We start from the raw sequence: 14,622 nt of genomic DNA on the forward strand, positions 1-14,622 counted from the left end.
GTGTAAGTCGGCAATCACATAACTCGGTTTGCGACGTCGCAGATTTTTTGTCATACTTTATTTTTTAAATGGAAAATTACTCATCCGCAATTCTTTATAATTGCCGTGATTTTTCTTCTCTGTGCGAAGAAAATTCAGCAAAAACTTCAGTGAATGATGTCAATTTGTTCTCCTTTAAAAAAAAATAACTTAGAGGCGGAGATTTTCAGACACCACAAACGAGTTATGTGATTGCCGACTTACACCGTCGATATGTAAAACATTCGATTCCTAGGTGCGGTGGCCTGCTTCACCAAGAATCGATAAACACTGGAGGAAAACAGTCGGCGAACTTGCGAGAATGGATACATCTACTGAGATTCTGGTCAATGTCTTTTAATAACTAGGGGGCTTTGTGATTTATACTTTGTGACCCTGACGATGAAGCGCTTGCTTCGAAAAGCTTCGGTCAAAGTTTATTAATAAAATGTAAGGGGTTTTTTGAAGAAAATGTTACACTATTTCTAGCACTTGGCTACACTCCATACCGACTCCACCGATTTCTGACTCGTTTTAGAAACGGCACATATTCCGTTATTATTCCTTAGCAGCCAAGTACTTTTGAGGATAAACCATAAATTATTGTGGTCCCTAATTACAAAATGAAGTACCGCAGAAGTAGCGTTTTAATTTTAACACCAACACTTCCGTGACAGTTAAGATACTTACATATGAGATCATTATTACAACCTTCGTGCAGTAATCACTGATAATTTTAATACCATAAAAACTCATCTATGCTGATTTCGCTGAAACTGATCTATTTTATTCAGGTTCCTCCTGGATGGGTTCTTTCAAGCCTGGCTCTAAGGCCAGCCCTGGAAAGGGGGATGATTCTAGTTATGCCTCTAGATCTAGGACAGGTAAGATGCCAAACTTTTCAAAATTACTGTTAGATTATATGTATTTTTTTAAAGATGACAATAAATTGAATCGTATTACTCGGCAACAAACAATTCCTTTTTAACAATACTTTTTCTTCAAAAATTTGACTATTGGATGTATCCTTCCTTCGAAGAAGTGATAATATGATTTAAATGCGTCTCCTCTGTTAAAAGTTACGACTGTATAAACATTACATTTGCGATACATGAGATCAGTCAAGTCGATAAAAAAAAAAAACAAAAAAAAATAACAAAACACGCGATGACATTTTGAACTACATACGCACGATTCAATTATCGTGTAAGGCAAGAGAAAATGATGCTAGGTTCAGGGAATGAATCAAGATATTTTCACACCTCCCTCTTATGTCTTACACAGTGAGTCAATGGGGGATATTCTTACTCCTCAATTTCATCGTAATTTTTCACAAACCCGATGTCATACTATTCATTGCCGGTATTAATGCTGCTATATTTTATGGATCAGGTTCTGAAATTAATTAGTGAAATACGATAATTAATATTCGTTGTTCAAAGACACAAACTGTGTAGCAGTGCATCGTTGGGGTGGATTTCGTCTCTATACGAAGATCGCTTGCGGATTAACCCTTCAAAATTTACACGCAAACTTGACATTTTTGAACGGATCTAATTGGACTGCATTTTTTTGTAGTTGGGACTTATAAATTCCGGCCCGGTTTAAAAACAACGTATGTGCCATTAGTTTCCCTATGCACATAATTGTTTTTTCAGATGAGCCAGAATTTATAGGTCCAAATTGCAAAATGCAGACCATTTGAACGGATCTAATTGGACTGCATTTTTTTGTAGTTGGGACTTATAAATTCCGGCCCGGTTTAAAAACAACGTATGTGCCATTAGTTTCCCTATGCACATAAGTGTTTTTTTCAGATGAGCCAGAATTTACAGGTCCAAACTGCAAAATGCAGTCCAATTATTGAGCGCTCTATGCTATAGCGGGCTCATTGGAATACGCCGTGAGGCGGCCGGTAGATCTAGATGCTATCCCTATTCCACTCGGGTTATCTTTAAAGCCTCTCCGTGGCAGGAACGTAGTTGTATTTTCTCATCGTGATAATTAAACGTGGAGACCGTTTAGAGTGCTGGTAACAATTTTTTAATTAATGCCGAGAACAAAGGAATCTATTATGACCCTTTATGTCCCTTGGATTTTCAACACGAAGATTTGGTCACTTCAACACGAAGATTTGGTCGATTTGACATAGGGAAAACTAACATGAAAATTGACCGACAGCTTGTAGTACTTATTTTTTTACTTCCCATTTAACTCAAAATTTTGCTTATTTTTTCTTACTGTGTGACCCACTTCTATTCATTAAGATCGGATATTGTATTGTTTCTGTTTCAGTCGGGAGAGATCTATCGATCGACGAAAGTCCTCCGTTGAGTCCACCTTTCACAGATCTATCCAAATCCTCTTCACCATATAATACCTCCCACGATAGCTCCAAGATTCTTTCATCTCCTCCAGCAAAGAAAACTTCACCCTCTTCACCCAAATCTCCTCACGAGTCTTCACCCAAGGTTTCGCGCACACCCTCCCGTGGTCACACCCAAGAGGACCCAATCCCTACACCTTATTGCTTGACACCACCCGAATTCAGGTACGCTCCCTCTCAAACTCCTAAACCTGAGGCATCACCCAGACAATCTCCATCTAAATCTCGAACGCAGTCACCAACAAAATCTCCTCCCAAGACTAGTTCCAGATCTCCTACCAAAACATCTCCATCTAAATCTCAAACGCAGTCACCTACAAAATCTCCTCCCAAGACTCGTTCCAGATCTCCTACCAAAACATCTCCATCTAAATCTCGAACGCGATCACCAACAAAATCTCCTCCCAAGACTCGTTCCAGATCTCCTACCAAAACATATCCTTCGAAGCCTTCTCCAAGGTCCTCTTCCACGGCTGCCGAACTCGCGGCTTCACCCGGAGAGTCTCCATCCGAGTCTCCAGTAAAGCCTTCTTTCGAAACCCAAACGAAATCTTCTTCCGAGACTCCGTCCACATCTCCTTCAAATAAGCACTCCGCGAGGTCTCCTCCAAGGACCCCGCCTGGACCTCCTTCGCAGACTCCAACCGACGGGACTCGGTGGTCCTCGTCTTTGGAGGCGGATCTGTCTTCCGCTCTCAGCAGGTCCCTGCCTAAAGCTTCTCTTCAGGGATTTCCGACTTCCTCTCCGAGGACTTCTTCGTCTGCATCTCCTTCTCGCCAAAAAGCTTCGTCCGTATCTCCGCGCAGGAATAAACATACTCTCTACCCTCCACCTCCACCTGCTTCCACACCACAAAACAGTCCTCCGCGTGATAAGCAGCCCCCTATTCAGGCCCCCGAAAAATTTCGTCCTAGATGGTTACCGGTGAGGCCTCATAATCCCATCCAAAATGTTGAACAAGATCCCAAGGGCAAAATATCTCCCAAAAGGCCATCTGACCCTCCTCAGAATAATCGCCCATTCTGGGGACCTCTTACCGACCCTGGAAAGAGGAGAGAAGAGTGTGAAAGCCCAGAAAAACGGCTTTATGATGAATTGCACGGAAAATTGATGGCCCTCTTTTGTGAGTATTGGCATTATAGTTAACATTATTATTAACAAACAGGACATTGGGTGACCAAGGCTAAAACAGAAATAAAAACCTGGACTGGTGCTAACACATTTCTTCTTCTCTCGTTATCACAAATGGGGGTTTAAAGAGTCTTTTGATTTTTATGATTTTTTATATTTATTTTGGTTTCTTGGTCGCAGAGGTGGTTGACACTACCCCGATACGTTCCAGATTTTTTTTTTCCTGTTTTGGCCTTGGTTACCCATGCATTGTCTTGTGTGTTATAGTTAAATTATTTGGGCTATTTTTGTGTACTATGTTACAATTATTTAGTAACGCGAGCGAATTCTGGATCTTTTTTTGTTCAACTCTGGAGAGCAAAAACTGCAAATATACATTCAACTCTAGCGACTTCAAGTCAAAACGGACTTTATTTGACGATAAAGAGCCACTGATTCAGGCTCATCCATGCATACGGAAAATATTGGCATAAGGCGTGGGCGTGGGTCCGTGGACGAGGAGACATAACGCCATTCTTGCGTGGCAAAATTGATTTAAACACATCAATATGTTGCAAAAAGACGACTGCAACCTGATTTATGACATCCCTCTGCGCTGCACGCGGCGGTTCAGAGTACTTCTAAGCTTTCAGCTACTTTCAGTCATCGTCTGAGTCTTCTTCGTCCGAGTCCGGTGGATCTGCGCGTGGCATGCCTCCACTGCAGCATGATCCGGGAGATGCAAATGAGTTGAGATATCGCACTTATAAACAACTAGTTCTTCCATGTTCGTATTAGTGACGCATCTCGCATTGCATGTTTGCCTCCTCTCACACCTCCAGTACTTTCTCGTCCTATCTTTATTGTACGAATGGTGATGGTACACAAACCCTTCATTGACAAGGAGGGGCTTGTCGCGTTTACTCTGTATCACTGTTGGAGCCATTTCAGTATATCAACAAACGTCACACATCCTAATAAAATTTCAAAACAAAAATATATACAGTCATTGAATTTTGAACGAAAATTTTAAAATCACCTCTTTGATGTTTCTTCTTTCGATTTGGGGATGGTATATCAACAAATGTCACCCACACTAATAAAATTTCAAAACAAAAATATATACCGTCATTGAATTTTAAACGAAAATTTTAAAATAACCTCTTCGATGTTTTTTCTTTCGATGTTGGGATTAAATTTAAGGGTTTCCATAGCTACGAAATAAATTGATCTTAACGCCAATTGATTCACACGCCACGCGCAGATCCACCGGACTCGGACGAAGAAGACTCAGACGATGACTGAAAGTAGCTGAAAGCTGAAAGGAAGTAGCTGAAACGGCCTCATTGGACGTGAGTTTTGGACATAACTTTTTTACCTTACTGGACCACAGAAATGTGACCTAATACCACTGGACGAACAAATGCGTAGGACTAACTATTTACCAGGACGAATTTAACTTGGACCAGATTTCAAGGACAAAAAGTCGTGGACAAAATAAATTGGACGAAAAAATTTGTGGACAAAAAAAAATTGGACCAAAAGTCCTATAACCCTTCTAGCGGTGCTGTCCACCGCGATCTAGAGTCCCTTTATACCCAGAGTTAAGACAACTCACTTTTGGTTGGGCTGAAAGTGGCCTAAAAAAAAATCCAATTCTGATTGGTTCTCGCTCATGGAGGCCGAAACGAGTGCACCAAGATGGCGGTACCTCGAATGTGAACAAGAATAATGAAAATATTACCTAATTGTGGTTTATCAAGAGTAAATTGTTATTTCCATCGGTCTAAAATGAAAATAGATTAAGAAATTATTCACAAACCAATCTAATTTTCGTTTTAATTGATCAATTTGTTGATGTTGTTGTTTTTGTGTGACAGACATCGCAGGATTCCTGATCCTTATCCCTCAATATCGTTCGTTTAGGTGCACTCGTTTCGGCCTCCATGGCCAGCCAAGGCCGGCTGCCAGTCAGCTGATAATCGAGTTGTCTTAACTCTGGGTATAAAGGGACTCTACCGCGATCTAGGGTTTTCGCGGCGCTTCGCTGCGTGTCAGGCACCCCCTTCGTTTCTCGCGAGAACACAGATTCTTCGCGATGATGGCCACTCTGCCGTGATAGCGAAGAGAGCTGTAAGTGCAAAAATGAAGTTCTGAGAAAACGGGCTCAGAAGCTTCTGAGTGGAACATTTTATTGAAAGAAGCCTCTGTTCTTTGTCTAATTGCCACTATTCGTCCGGAAGACTCCTAGAAATCTTTTCTTTTTTTTTTCACTACTTCAAATAGCCCACAAGGGCTAATCCCACGCTTTAAGTCCCGTCCCCCCTCCGTCCCTGGAACCAGCCCCAGAAAACCATTGTTTGAGACCATCAAACTCGGGTCGCCTGGCCGGGAATCGAACCCGGGACCTCCCGAGTATAGAGCAAGCGCTACAACCACTACACCATAGGAGGCCGACATTTGGGGGATTAAAACTCGACCGATTTTATTTTAAAGTACATGAAAAAGGTAAAATTCAGTTTCGTGTTAGGTTATTGTTAGGCAAGACAGCCGTAAGTGCTATCTTCTGCATGCTTTCGTGGTTGCGTTTTGGACGCACAACAAACACATTTTCAGGTTAGAAATTGGCAGAGGAGGGCGGCACTTTACTGGAAAGCACTGTTTTCATCGGCTCTCATGCACCTGCGGCTGTCTTGAAAAAAACTGTGTCATTTTTTGTGCACTTACGGCTTTCTCATACATCTCGTTTTCATTAAATTAGGATGAATTTTGCTGTTTTAGCTGTCTCAGTAATTTCATCTAAAAGAGTTTAGACGAATTTTGAAGAAAACTTGATTTCGAAAATTTTCCACTTACGGCTCTCTTCGCTATCACGGCAGCACTGCGGCATCTCCTCTGTGCGGCGCGGTGCTTCGTCAGCGAGCTAGTTCCCTCTCGACTTTTCATAGCGCGTCGCGCTCCTAGTTCCTTCACTCGGCGGTGTACGAGTCCTCACGCTCACGTACTGGTCGCTCACCCAACATTTTCAGGATTACGGAAATGTAATCATATTTGGTCCGTGTTAATAGTTCAATTTTCTTATTTTTTTTTTTTTTTTTTTAAATTTCTTTTCTTTTCCTTACATGAACAATAGCCCAAACGGATCCTCCTAACAGAAAGGACTTCTACAAACTTCTTATTGCCTTCGGTGATGCCAAGCACAACTATGAACATAAGAAGGCTCAAGCTGCGAGAGCAAAGGAGACCGAAGTTAAGAGCGAAGAGCAATATCCTGGTAAGTTGGATAGAATGAGCTTGTTAGCAATGTTGAATTCCTGCATTTCTGAAATCTAGAGAAAGCAGGGAATTCATAGGAATTTTCCCCCATTTTTTTAAACAATATTTGGGAATATTAACAATACAGTGAACGCTCACAACGCGCCTGCATTGAAAACGGCTGAGGGCTTCTCTGATAGTGCCAATAGATCGCAAAAGGGGCTTAAGAATGCAAGAAAGAGGTCAAAAGAGGTTAAAGATGATTCTGATGTACTTCTTGCCGCTGAGTTCGAATTCGATGCTTCCCACTGAATTCGCCTCGTGTGTTTCCGGAAAAGTCGGAAAACTGCCGAAAATCTCGCTTTTACGCACTTTTCCATTAATAAACAGCTTAATAATTGTTGGCGCGGAAAATTAGTTATTGGCAAAGTTGTAGCCAAGTAAATTTCAGAAGAAAAAAAAATGTTAAGCTAGGACTTAAATTTAAGTCACTAGAGCGCGTGCGAACGTTTAAAATGGACGGAAAAACGCGTTTTCTCGCTCTTTTCTGGCCGCAACTTCCTTAACCGACCTTAAATCGAAAAAGTCAAAAGGAATAAAGGAAAACAAGAGATTTTCCGCTAGTTTTCAATGGATCAGTCGCGCCGGTCCCAGAATCGTGTTTTGATGCTTGATTCCCATAGATGAGCTAAAAATAATAAGGTATGACCAAACATCCACTATATACGTTCAATATTAACCGAGATATCGGCGGTTTGAAAAATTCGGTTTATGACGTCATCAACCGCGGCAGAGACACCCTTGGTTTATTCCACCTCGCTTTCATCCGAGGTACGTTGAGTTACCAGTGCAAATGTGCGTCACACCGACTGGTATGATAACAAGGTGGAAGAAACCAAGGTTGTCACTGGCGCGGAGGATGGCGTTAAAAACCCGACTTTTCAAAGGGCGATATCCCGGTTAACATTGAAAAAAGAAAGTTGCTATCTGAACGAATCTTGCATCGAAGAATCATGCATCAAAACACGATTCTGTGACCAGCGCAACTGACCCATTTCATTACCTCAGAGACTCTCTGATCACAAGCAAATTAGAAGGGAGTCATAAATAATGACGCGCTGTCTAAGTGTCGCGGCGATTTTAGCGTTCGTCCCGCTCGCCAGAGTCGGCAGGGCGGTGAAGAGTCAAGACATCTTCGCAGTTTGAAACGCCTTCAATCCGGCGGAGCTGCAACATGCGTACACCCGTGGTCAAATAGTTGTATGTTACGCCTGCCGTAAACGAACTCAAATATCGATGGTTCATTCCACGCGAAATGGAGCTTACTTACCTCGATTACAAAGTTGCAAACCACATTTAATGCTTCAATTTCGATCAATATTTTTTTAAAGATACGCACAGATTCTCTGAAAAATTAACAATTATTTTACGAACGATTATAATTAAAATCACGGGAAATGGACCACTAGACAAGGTACGAATTAAAGCAATCTGATACATGTTTCTGAACCAGAATTTCACGTAAAACACGATTCACACAACGGAAATTACTGAAACCACCTCCTAACGAAGATATTAACGTTTTTATTTCACATTGGTTACGAGGAATTTGTACTGCCCGCTCACAAGAAACTCAAAGCTCTACGTGAGTCAAATCGCGCACTCCAACGGTTTCAGCGAGCTTCTTAATTGAGCAATGTTCATTTCCCACCATGTGATGTTGAAACGATAGGCAATTTGCTACAGCTGAGCCAAAGTGTCAAGATTAAAGTTGAAGATTTTTACATTGCAGAAACTGTCATGATAAACATTTAGCGCGCGATGTGAATCACGTAGAGCATTGAGTTTTAATGAGCGGGTGGTTTGAATTCACGCATCAGGAATCGTTAAATATCTTCGTAAGGAGGTAATTTCGGTAATTTTCATTGTGCGTATGGTGTTTTACGTTATATTTCGGTTAAGAAACTTGTATCAGAATGCTAAAATTCGTACCTTGTCTAGTGTCCATTGGACTGCATATTACAATGAAAAACTACCGTGTTTGGCTAATTTCACAAACAACGCAAGGATCATTATTTTCTTAATGCAGTTTTGACTTCTTACACAGCTAGAAACAGTAATACTGCATCGAAAGATGTTTGGCCCTTTGCGGTCTGTTTCAGTATCGGAAATGCTGATCGCAATTCAGAAGTGTCAACAATTGTGCGATAAGACATGGGGTTACGCTTACCGGCCCGGCTTGCCCCCGAGACGCGGGAACGGGATGGCGGCAATGCTCCAGCGCGTGACGCCCCTCGACTTCTTCGCTTGCGGAGAACTCGTCCCTTTGACCAACGGAGAGACCAACGACAATCCGCCTGGGCCCTTCGGTTGCGACTGCAATACGGACCCCACTTTCATCGAATTGTTGAACCGGTTCCAGATCGACGCTGACAAATTCTCAAGGCTCAAAAGTGAGAACTCGTCAAGCACTCCGACTTTAGAGTGGTTACGCGGGGAATTTGTAGGTAAGGGTCTGCGGCATTTGACCACGGACGAATTTGCACGGAACGTCCGGGATCTTTTCAAAAAATGGGATATCCCTACTTCGTACGAGGAGATGCCGGCTGCTCAATATGAGGAGCATGTCAGGGACACCCTCGGAGCGGAGGAAGTGGGAGTGGGTGATGTCGACTATTGGAAACAAATGCAGTTCTACAGACAGTCCGATCGGGATCCTGGCGAACAAATGCAGTTCTACAGACAGTCTGATCGGGATCCTAGCGCCTCGTTGCGAAATTTACTTCAAAATATGAGCAAGGGGCCTAAAAACAAGGTCACAACTTGAAAAATTGTCATATACAGGGCAGTTTTTACCGTTTCGAGAAATACACGTTTGAGGTTTCGAAATTACAGGATCCATATGGTGGGGAAAAACTTCGAACCGATTTTTTGATGCTTGAAAATTGGAATTCGGGAGCGAATTTGTCACAGAATATGCATTGAGACTAGTTTTAATTGAAATAATTAATATATAAATTTCTTCTGAAACTGCACTTATGCGCCTTGTCCTCCAAGCCCCACGCGTAGAGTCGTAATGTAGTGAAGAAAGCTGGGGTCATGTTCTAGTCAACAAAGGTCAAAGTTTCTAAAACAGCAGCACGTATGACAATAGTGATATCAAAAACATCGGAGAAGAAACATCGGAGAAACGGGAAACAAGGCTAAAAATTACATATGACAAAGCCGAGACGTCTCGGCCCATAACTGAGCCATTTTCAGTCGGAAGAATAAAAATAAAATATTAAAATTCCAAATAGAAACCTGCAGACTACATGATGGCCGAGAAAATAAAAACAATGAGTTTTTGTTAAGTTTATGTTTTTGGTTCTAGTCGACGAGATCCGAGCCGAAAATAATCGATTATGTACCGAAATAATGGCCCGGTACCGCTCAGGAGACATCAAATTCGGTGACTGGAAAATGCTTAACAGTGGCGCCAGTTTCTCCATTCCTATTCCGACATTACGTGCTCTATGAAAATTTCGGAAATGTTTTCTCTTCAAAAATCGACGTAGAAAATAATTCGCATGACGAAAACTTTGGAATTCAACTCCTCAACGAGTTATTCACAAGTATACCTTTTTTGAGCGTGAATAAACCGAGCAGGTTTTAAAAATAAAAAAGCCCTTTGACAAAGACTCTTTTCAAGTGTCATAAAAAACCATCCTCGCATTGGAGAGTTTGCATGAAAAAATGTTATTGCTCTGTTCGAGAGTGCTCAATTAGATAAGTTTTCAGTATTTTTCAAAATTTGTTTCTGAAATGAAAAATTTTAGAAACATGGATTTTAAATTTAGAAAATAAGCCGGCTTGTGACTTCATCTAGCGGCATTTTCCATTTAAATATAAGTATTTTAGCAGACTAGGCTATTTTATCATACCTATTGCCGCTAATATTTGTCCAATTTAGAAACCAAGGAATTCCTTGTGCTCAATTCTCTCAGTAGTTTTATCTTGAACTTTTCTTTATTTTGCCATCTTAAACATGAAATTCACCATATTTCAGACATCTGCACATTCTACATTGATGTCATCGGAAAAATGCGTGAAAATTAAAATCGATTTAAAAAAAAGAGATGAAAAAGAGCGCTTACACACATGTGAGACAGCGTGTTACATATACATATGGCTGTAATTTTTGCTGACAGCAAAAACGACGTGAAACTCACCTGAAACAAACAATGCAAAAATCATCAGAAATTAATTAAAACATGATTAATTACAATTGAAAATAATTTAAACTGAATTACCAGACATAAATTAGTTTTCAGAAGAGACAAAAAGATTGGGCTCCAGAAAATCATGTAACTTATGATCTTTACACTTAGTTACCTAGGTAACGTATCGGAGGTAATTACATTTTGAGCAATTATTATAGTCAGCAATGTCTGTGGGAGAGTTGTTACGTTGTGAGGCATTCTGTGACGCAAGCCCACGAGTATATCACACATTTTTCGTGGGGCAAGGGTCCCGTAGCCTAGTTAAAGTAAAAAAAATATTTCCGAAGATTACGAAAAAGAACAATTGTATCTTCCTTTAAAAATACAATAAATAAAATATTTAAAAAATGAAAAGGAATAGGAAATGTGAAGAAATCGGCGTATGACGTCATTAGTTGTGTTGAATTATTTTTGAAGCTGGTCTCATGGTTAAATTTTACGGATAATCAGTTGTTTAACTTACAAGTAGATTAATATTTACCGGTTCGTAAGATCATTTGGACAGCATTTTGCAATTTGGAACTATAAATTCTGGTCCGGTTTAAAAACAACGTTATTATTTTCCATTAATTATAATTATTATTAATATTATTATTAATATTATTATCCATTTAATTATAATTTATAGTTTATAGTTTTTTATTCACGTATTTATTTTCATTTACAGAATTAATTTTATAGTTCTTCTTGCGAGTAAAGTATTACTTCTCGACTATTTTATTTGTATTTTTCACTCTCCTTTCATACTCCTGCCTCAGAGGCATGATGCTGCTTACCTCAAAAAGAAACAAGAGGGATACGTTTGCGACATAAAATCCAATTAAGCTCATTTTTGGCAACGCTTTCAATACTAGTGTCTTGCTCGGTAGAGGACCTCAATCCTCGATCTAAAAAAAACGCCTTGATACATACAGCTATTCACGCTCCTGGACTGTGCGCGTTGCAGTTCCTAAACATGAAGGCGCATCCACTTCCTTCATCCGATTAGATAATTTAAGAGAGCCTTCAGGAAAACAAAATATTAGCTCAGGAAGCTCAAAGTTCCTAAACCTGACGAAAATTGGACGTATTCCTGCCAAAAGGAACTAACAAAGTGCATTATGATGTGAGCCCTGTTAGACATATAATCTTATGGGTCTCAGAGCTCATGTCTTGATGCACATGGTTCCGTTTACCAGAAATACGTAAAATTCAGCTTCCCGTTCGGTGCAAAAATTATTACCAAGTAGATACCATTTACTTTATGATTTATTTCGTCGTTTCCCAGGCTAAACCACATAATTGAAAAAATGCAACATTCTTGATCACGAATTTCATTTTCACCAGGAAGCTATTGGGCATTTCAAACAAATAATTTCATTAATTTTCCTCCGATTGCACGCAAAAATAACTTGTACGGCTCTAAAACACCATCGCCATCGGCTAGAACCGATGAAAATATGAACAAAAATCGCATTTTTGGGCGTGAAGATGGTCCAAGATCATTTAATTACCTAGTAGATATCACTTGAATGTAATACAGAAATATTCAGAATATTCATAAAATTTCACCTCCTAGCGGTAGAACCCGGATATTTTCTACTGTTACCAAATTACAGCAAAATTCCGGGGTTTTTATTGGGTCCCCCACGTATTAGAAATAACTCACAAAATCTCAAGAAAGTTATTCGTTAAAAAAAAACAGTGGAAATCAGACGACGCCCGGTGCATTCAAGCCGATTGTAGTTGAGACCATCCAACTTTCTTTCGGAGACCCACGAACTATTCCGTAGAGTTACTCATCAGTAAACTCAACATTAAGGGACTATCGCAAAAAAGCAAAGGCTTGTCAGTCGGACAAATCGCTCCAAACTTTTCGGAACACGGAACAAAATGGAAGTTTCAAGGATTGAACGTTATAGACCAGGAAATAAGAGTCCCTACCTGTCTCCAACAGACCAGGGAAGGATCTTTATCCGCGGAAAAGCCTCACTTTGACAAACTATTTACGCGACGTTTAACAGCCATCGATGGATGTTACCCACCGTTGAATCTTTGAAAGTAACTTTTGCATTACTGCCGTTATTGCAAGCAGAGCTCCATTCCAGATCGATCCATTTTTCCTCCGACGAAATGTTTCGTCTTTGTGTGTCGTTTTTCGTCTTTCGTCGTCTTTCGGAGATACAAGAGACAGCGTGGCGCGGCGCAGAGAGCAATGATGACGAGGACTTGAGATAAAAAGAAGCCCTCGGCGTGGCGGTCGGCATGTAACACATACCTAGTAGCACCTACAAAACTGCGTGAATACTTCACGCATTGCATTACGTCGAACACAGTGCCGTCAGCAGCGGTCGGCGTGAAACGCATAGCGCCTACAAGACTGCATGAATACTTCACGCATTGCGCCAAATACAGTGCAGTCAGCGTGGTGCGGAAGCGGAAGTTGAAATCATTTACTCCCATTAATGTTTGTTCTTTCACAATGTTTCCGTTTATTTCTTATAAATGCAAGGCATTGTCCACACAGAGATAGGTTTACGGAACTTAATTTTTGCGCAAAGTTCCGTGAACTTTTGCTAGTAGTGTTGATAGGGCTTTCGCAAACAATGTGTCCAACACGAGTAAACGCGTCTTATGCACCCCTTTCCCTCCGGCACGTTCACTTGATGGTTTTTTATTGATGTCTCAAAACGACTGAGAAGGGGGCGGCACAATACAGGCGGCCCATGGGCGGCAAGTAGGTAAATCCGGCCCTGTGTGTAGGTCAAGAGTCCTGTAGGCAAAACATCGTGACACTTCTGCAAAGGCTCATACGGGGTTTTTCCTTCGCACGTGAGGTTTCACGTCCGCTTTTCAATCAGGGTCCCGCGTCGTCGCGTCGACTCGAAAGGGACACACGGCGCACAGCAGATCGAGTCAATAGGAGAGGTCGGACAAAATTTGGAAACTTTAAAAGCTTATAACTCCGTTTATATAAAACTTCACGGTTCTAAAAGTGGTTTCATTGGTTTCCTCGTAAACTTTTCTGCGAAAATCAACCCTCACAATGTAAAATGTGACGAAATAAACATCTAAATTTGCAGTTTTCGTCAAAAAAGTCAAGTCCGACCTCTCTCTTTGACTTGATCCACTGTGCGGAGTGGAGGACGGCGAGGCGGAAGGGAGGAAGGGGGTGCTGCACTGTTATAAAACGGAGTGAGACTCAGCACAAGCGCGAGTAAGAACGGACCCTCACTTCGCCGGACCGAGGAGTCACTCCGACGGAGAATTGGCCGGATGGATTTTGGGTGCCGTACAGAGAAATCACGCCGACGCCGGACGGATTCGCGGGAGCCGCAAATTTAGGGTTTCGCAGCTAGGGGATGGTGGAAAAGGGTTAATTGTGGAAATAACTTTTGAAACCATGAAAAATAAAAATAATGAGACCATTGGAACCCAATTTAATCAATTCTGAAGATTAGAAATTTACTACCTACCTTGGGGATTGAACCCGGGACCTACCTAACACTAACCGAAGACCCTATCGATTGAGCTACACCGAACAATGCAAGCATGGGACGCAAAAAGGGTACTTAACGTCGATTTGAACGGGCCACTAGGATATTTTCAAA

General features: G+C 41.1%; 2 protein-coding genes across 12 annotated transcripts in view; one reads left to right on the top strand and one right to left on the bottom strand.

The window, feature by feature from the left end:
* CASK (peripheral plasma membrane protein CASK) overlaps positions 1–14,622 on the bottom strand; it is an 832,536-nt gene that overhangs the window by 562,346 nt on the left and 255,568 nt on the right. The gene's annotated exons all lie outside the window — the stretch shown is intronic.
* Positions 824–10,978, top strand: LOC140225667 (uncharacterized). Its single transcript, XM_072305280.1, has 4 exons — positions 824–902; positions 2,200–3,528; positions 6,649–6,789; positions 8,933–10,978. Exons 1-4 carry the CDS (start codon positions 824–826, stop codon positions 9,595–9,597), a joined length of 2,214 nt encoding a protein of 737 aa, XP_072161381.1. The 3' UTR covers positions 9,598–10,978.

This window comes from Bemisia tabaci, chromosome 10 (genome assembly GCF_918797505.1).
Source record: "Bemisia tabaci chromosome 10, PGI_BMITA_v3".
Taxonomy (NCBI): Eukaryota; Metazoa; Arthropoda; class Insecta; order Hemiptera; family Aleyrodidae; genus Bemisia; species Bemisia tabaci.

Coding starts and splice junctions, on each gene's coding strand:
- LOC140225667 (XM_072305280.1), top strand. CDS start 824: ATGGGTTCTTTCAAGCCTGGCTCTAAGGCCAGCCCTGGAAAGGGGGAT. Junction 903..2,199: donor TGCCTCTAGATCTAGGACAG/GTAAGATGCCAA, acceptor ATTGACCGACAG/CTTGTAGTACTTATTTTTTT. Junction 6,790..8,932: donor GAGCGAAGAGCAATATCCTG/GTAAGTTGGATA, acceptor GGTCTGTTTCAG/TATCGGAAATGCTGATCGCA.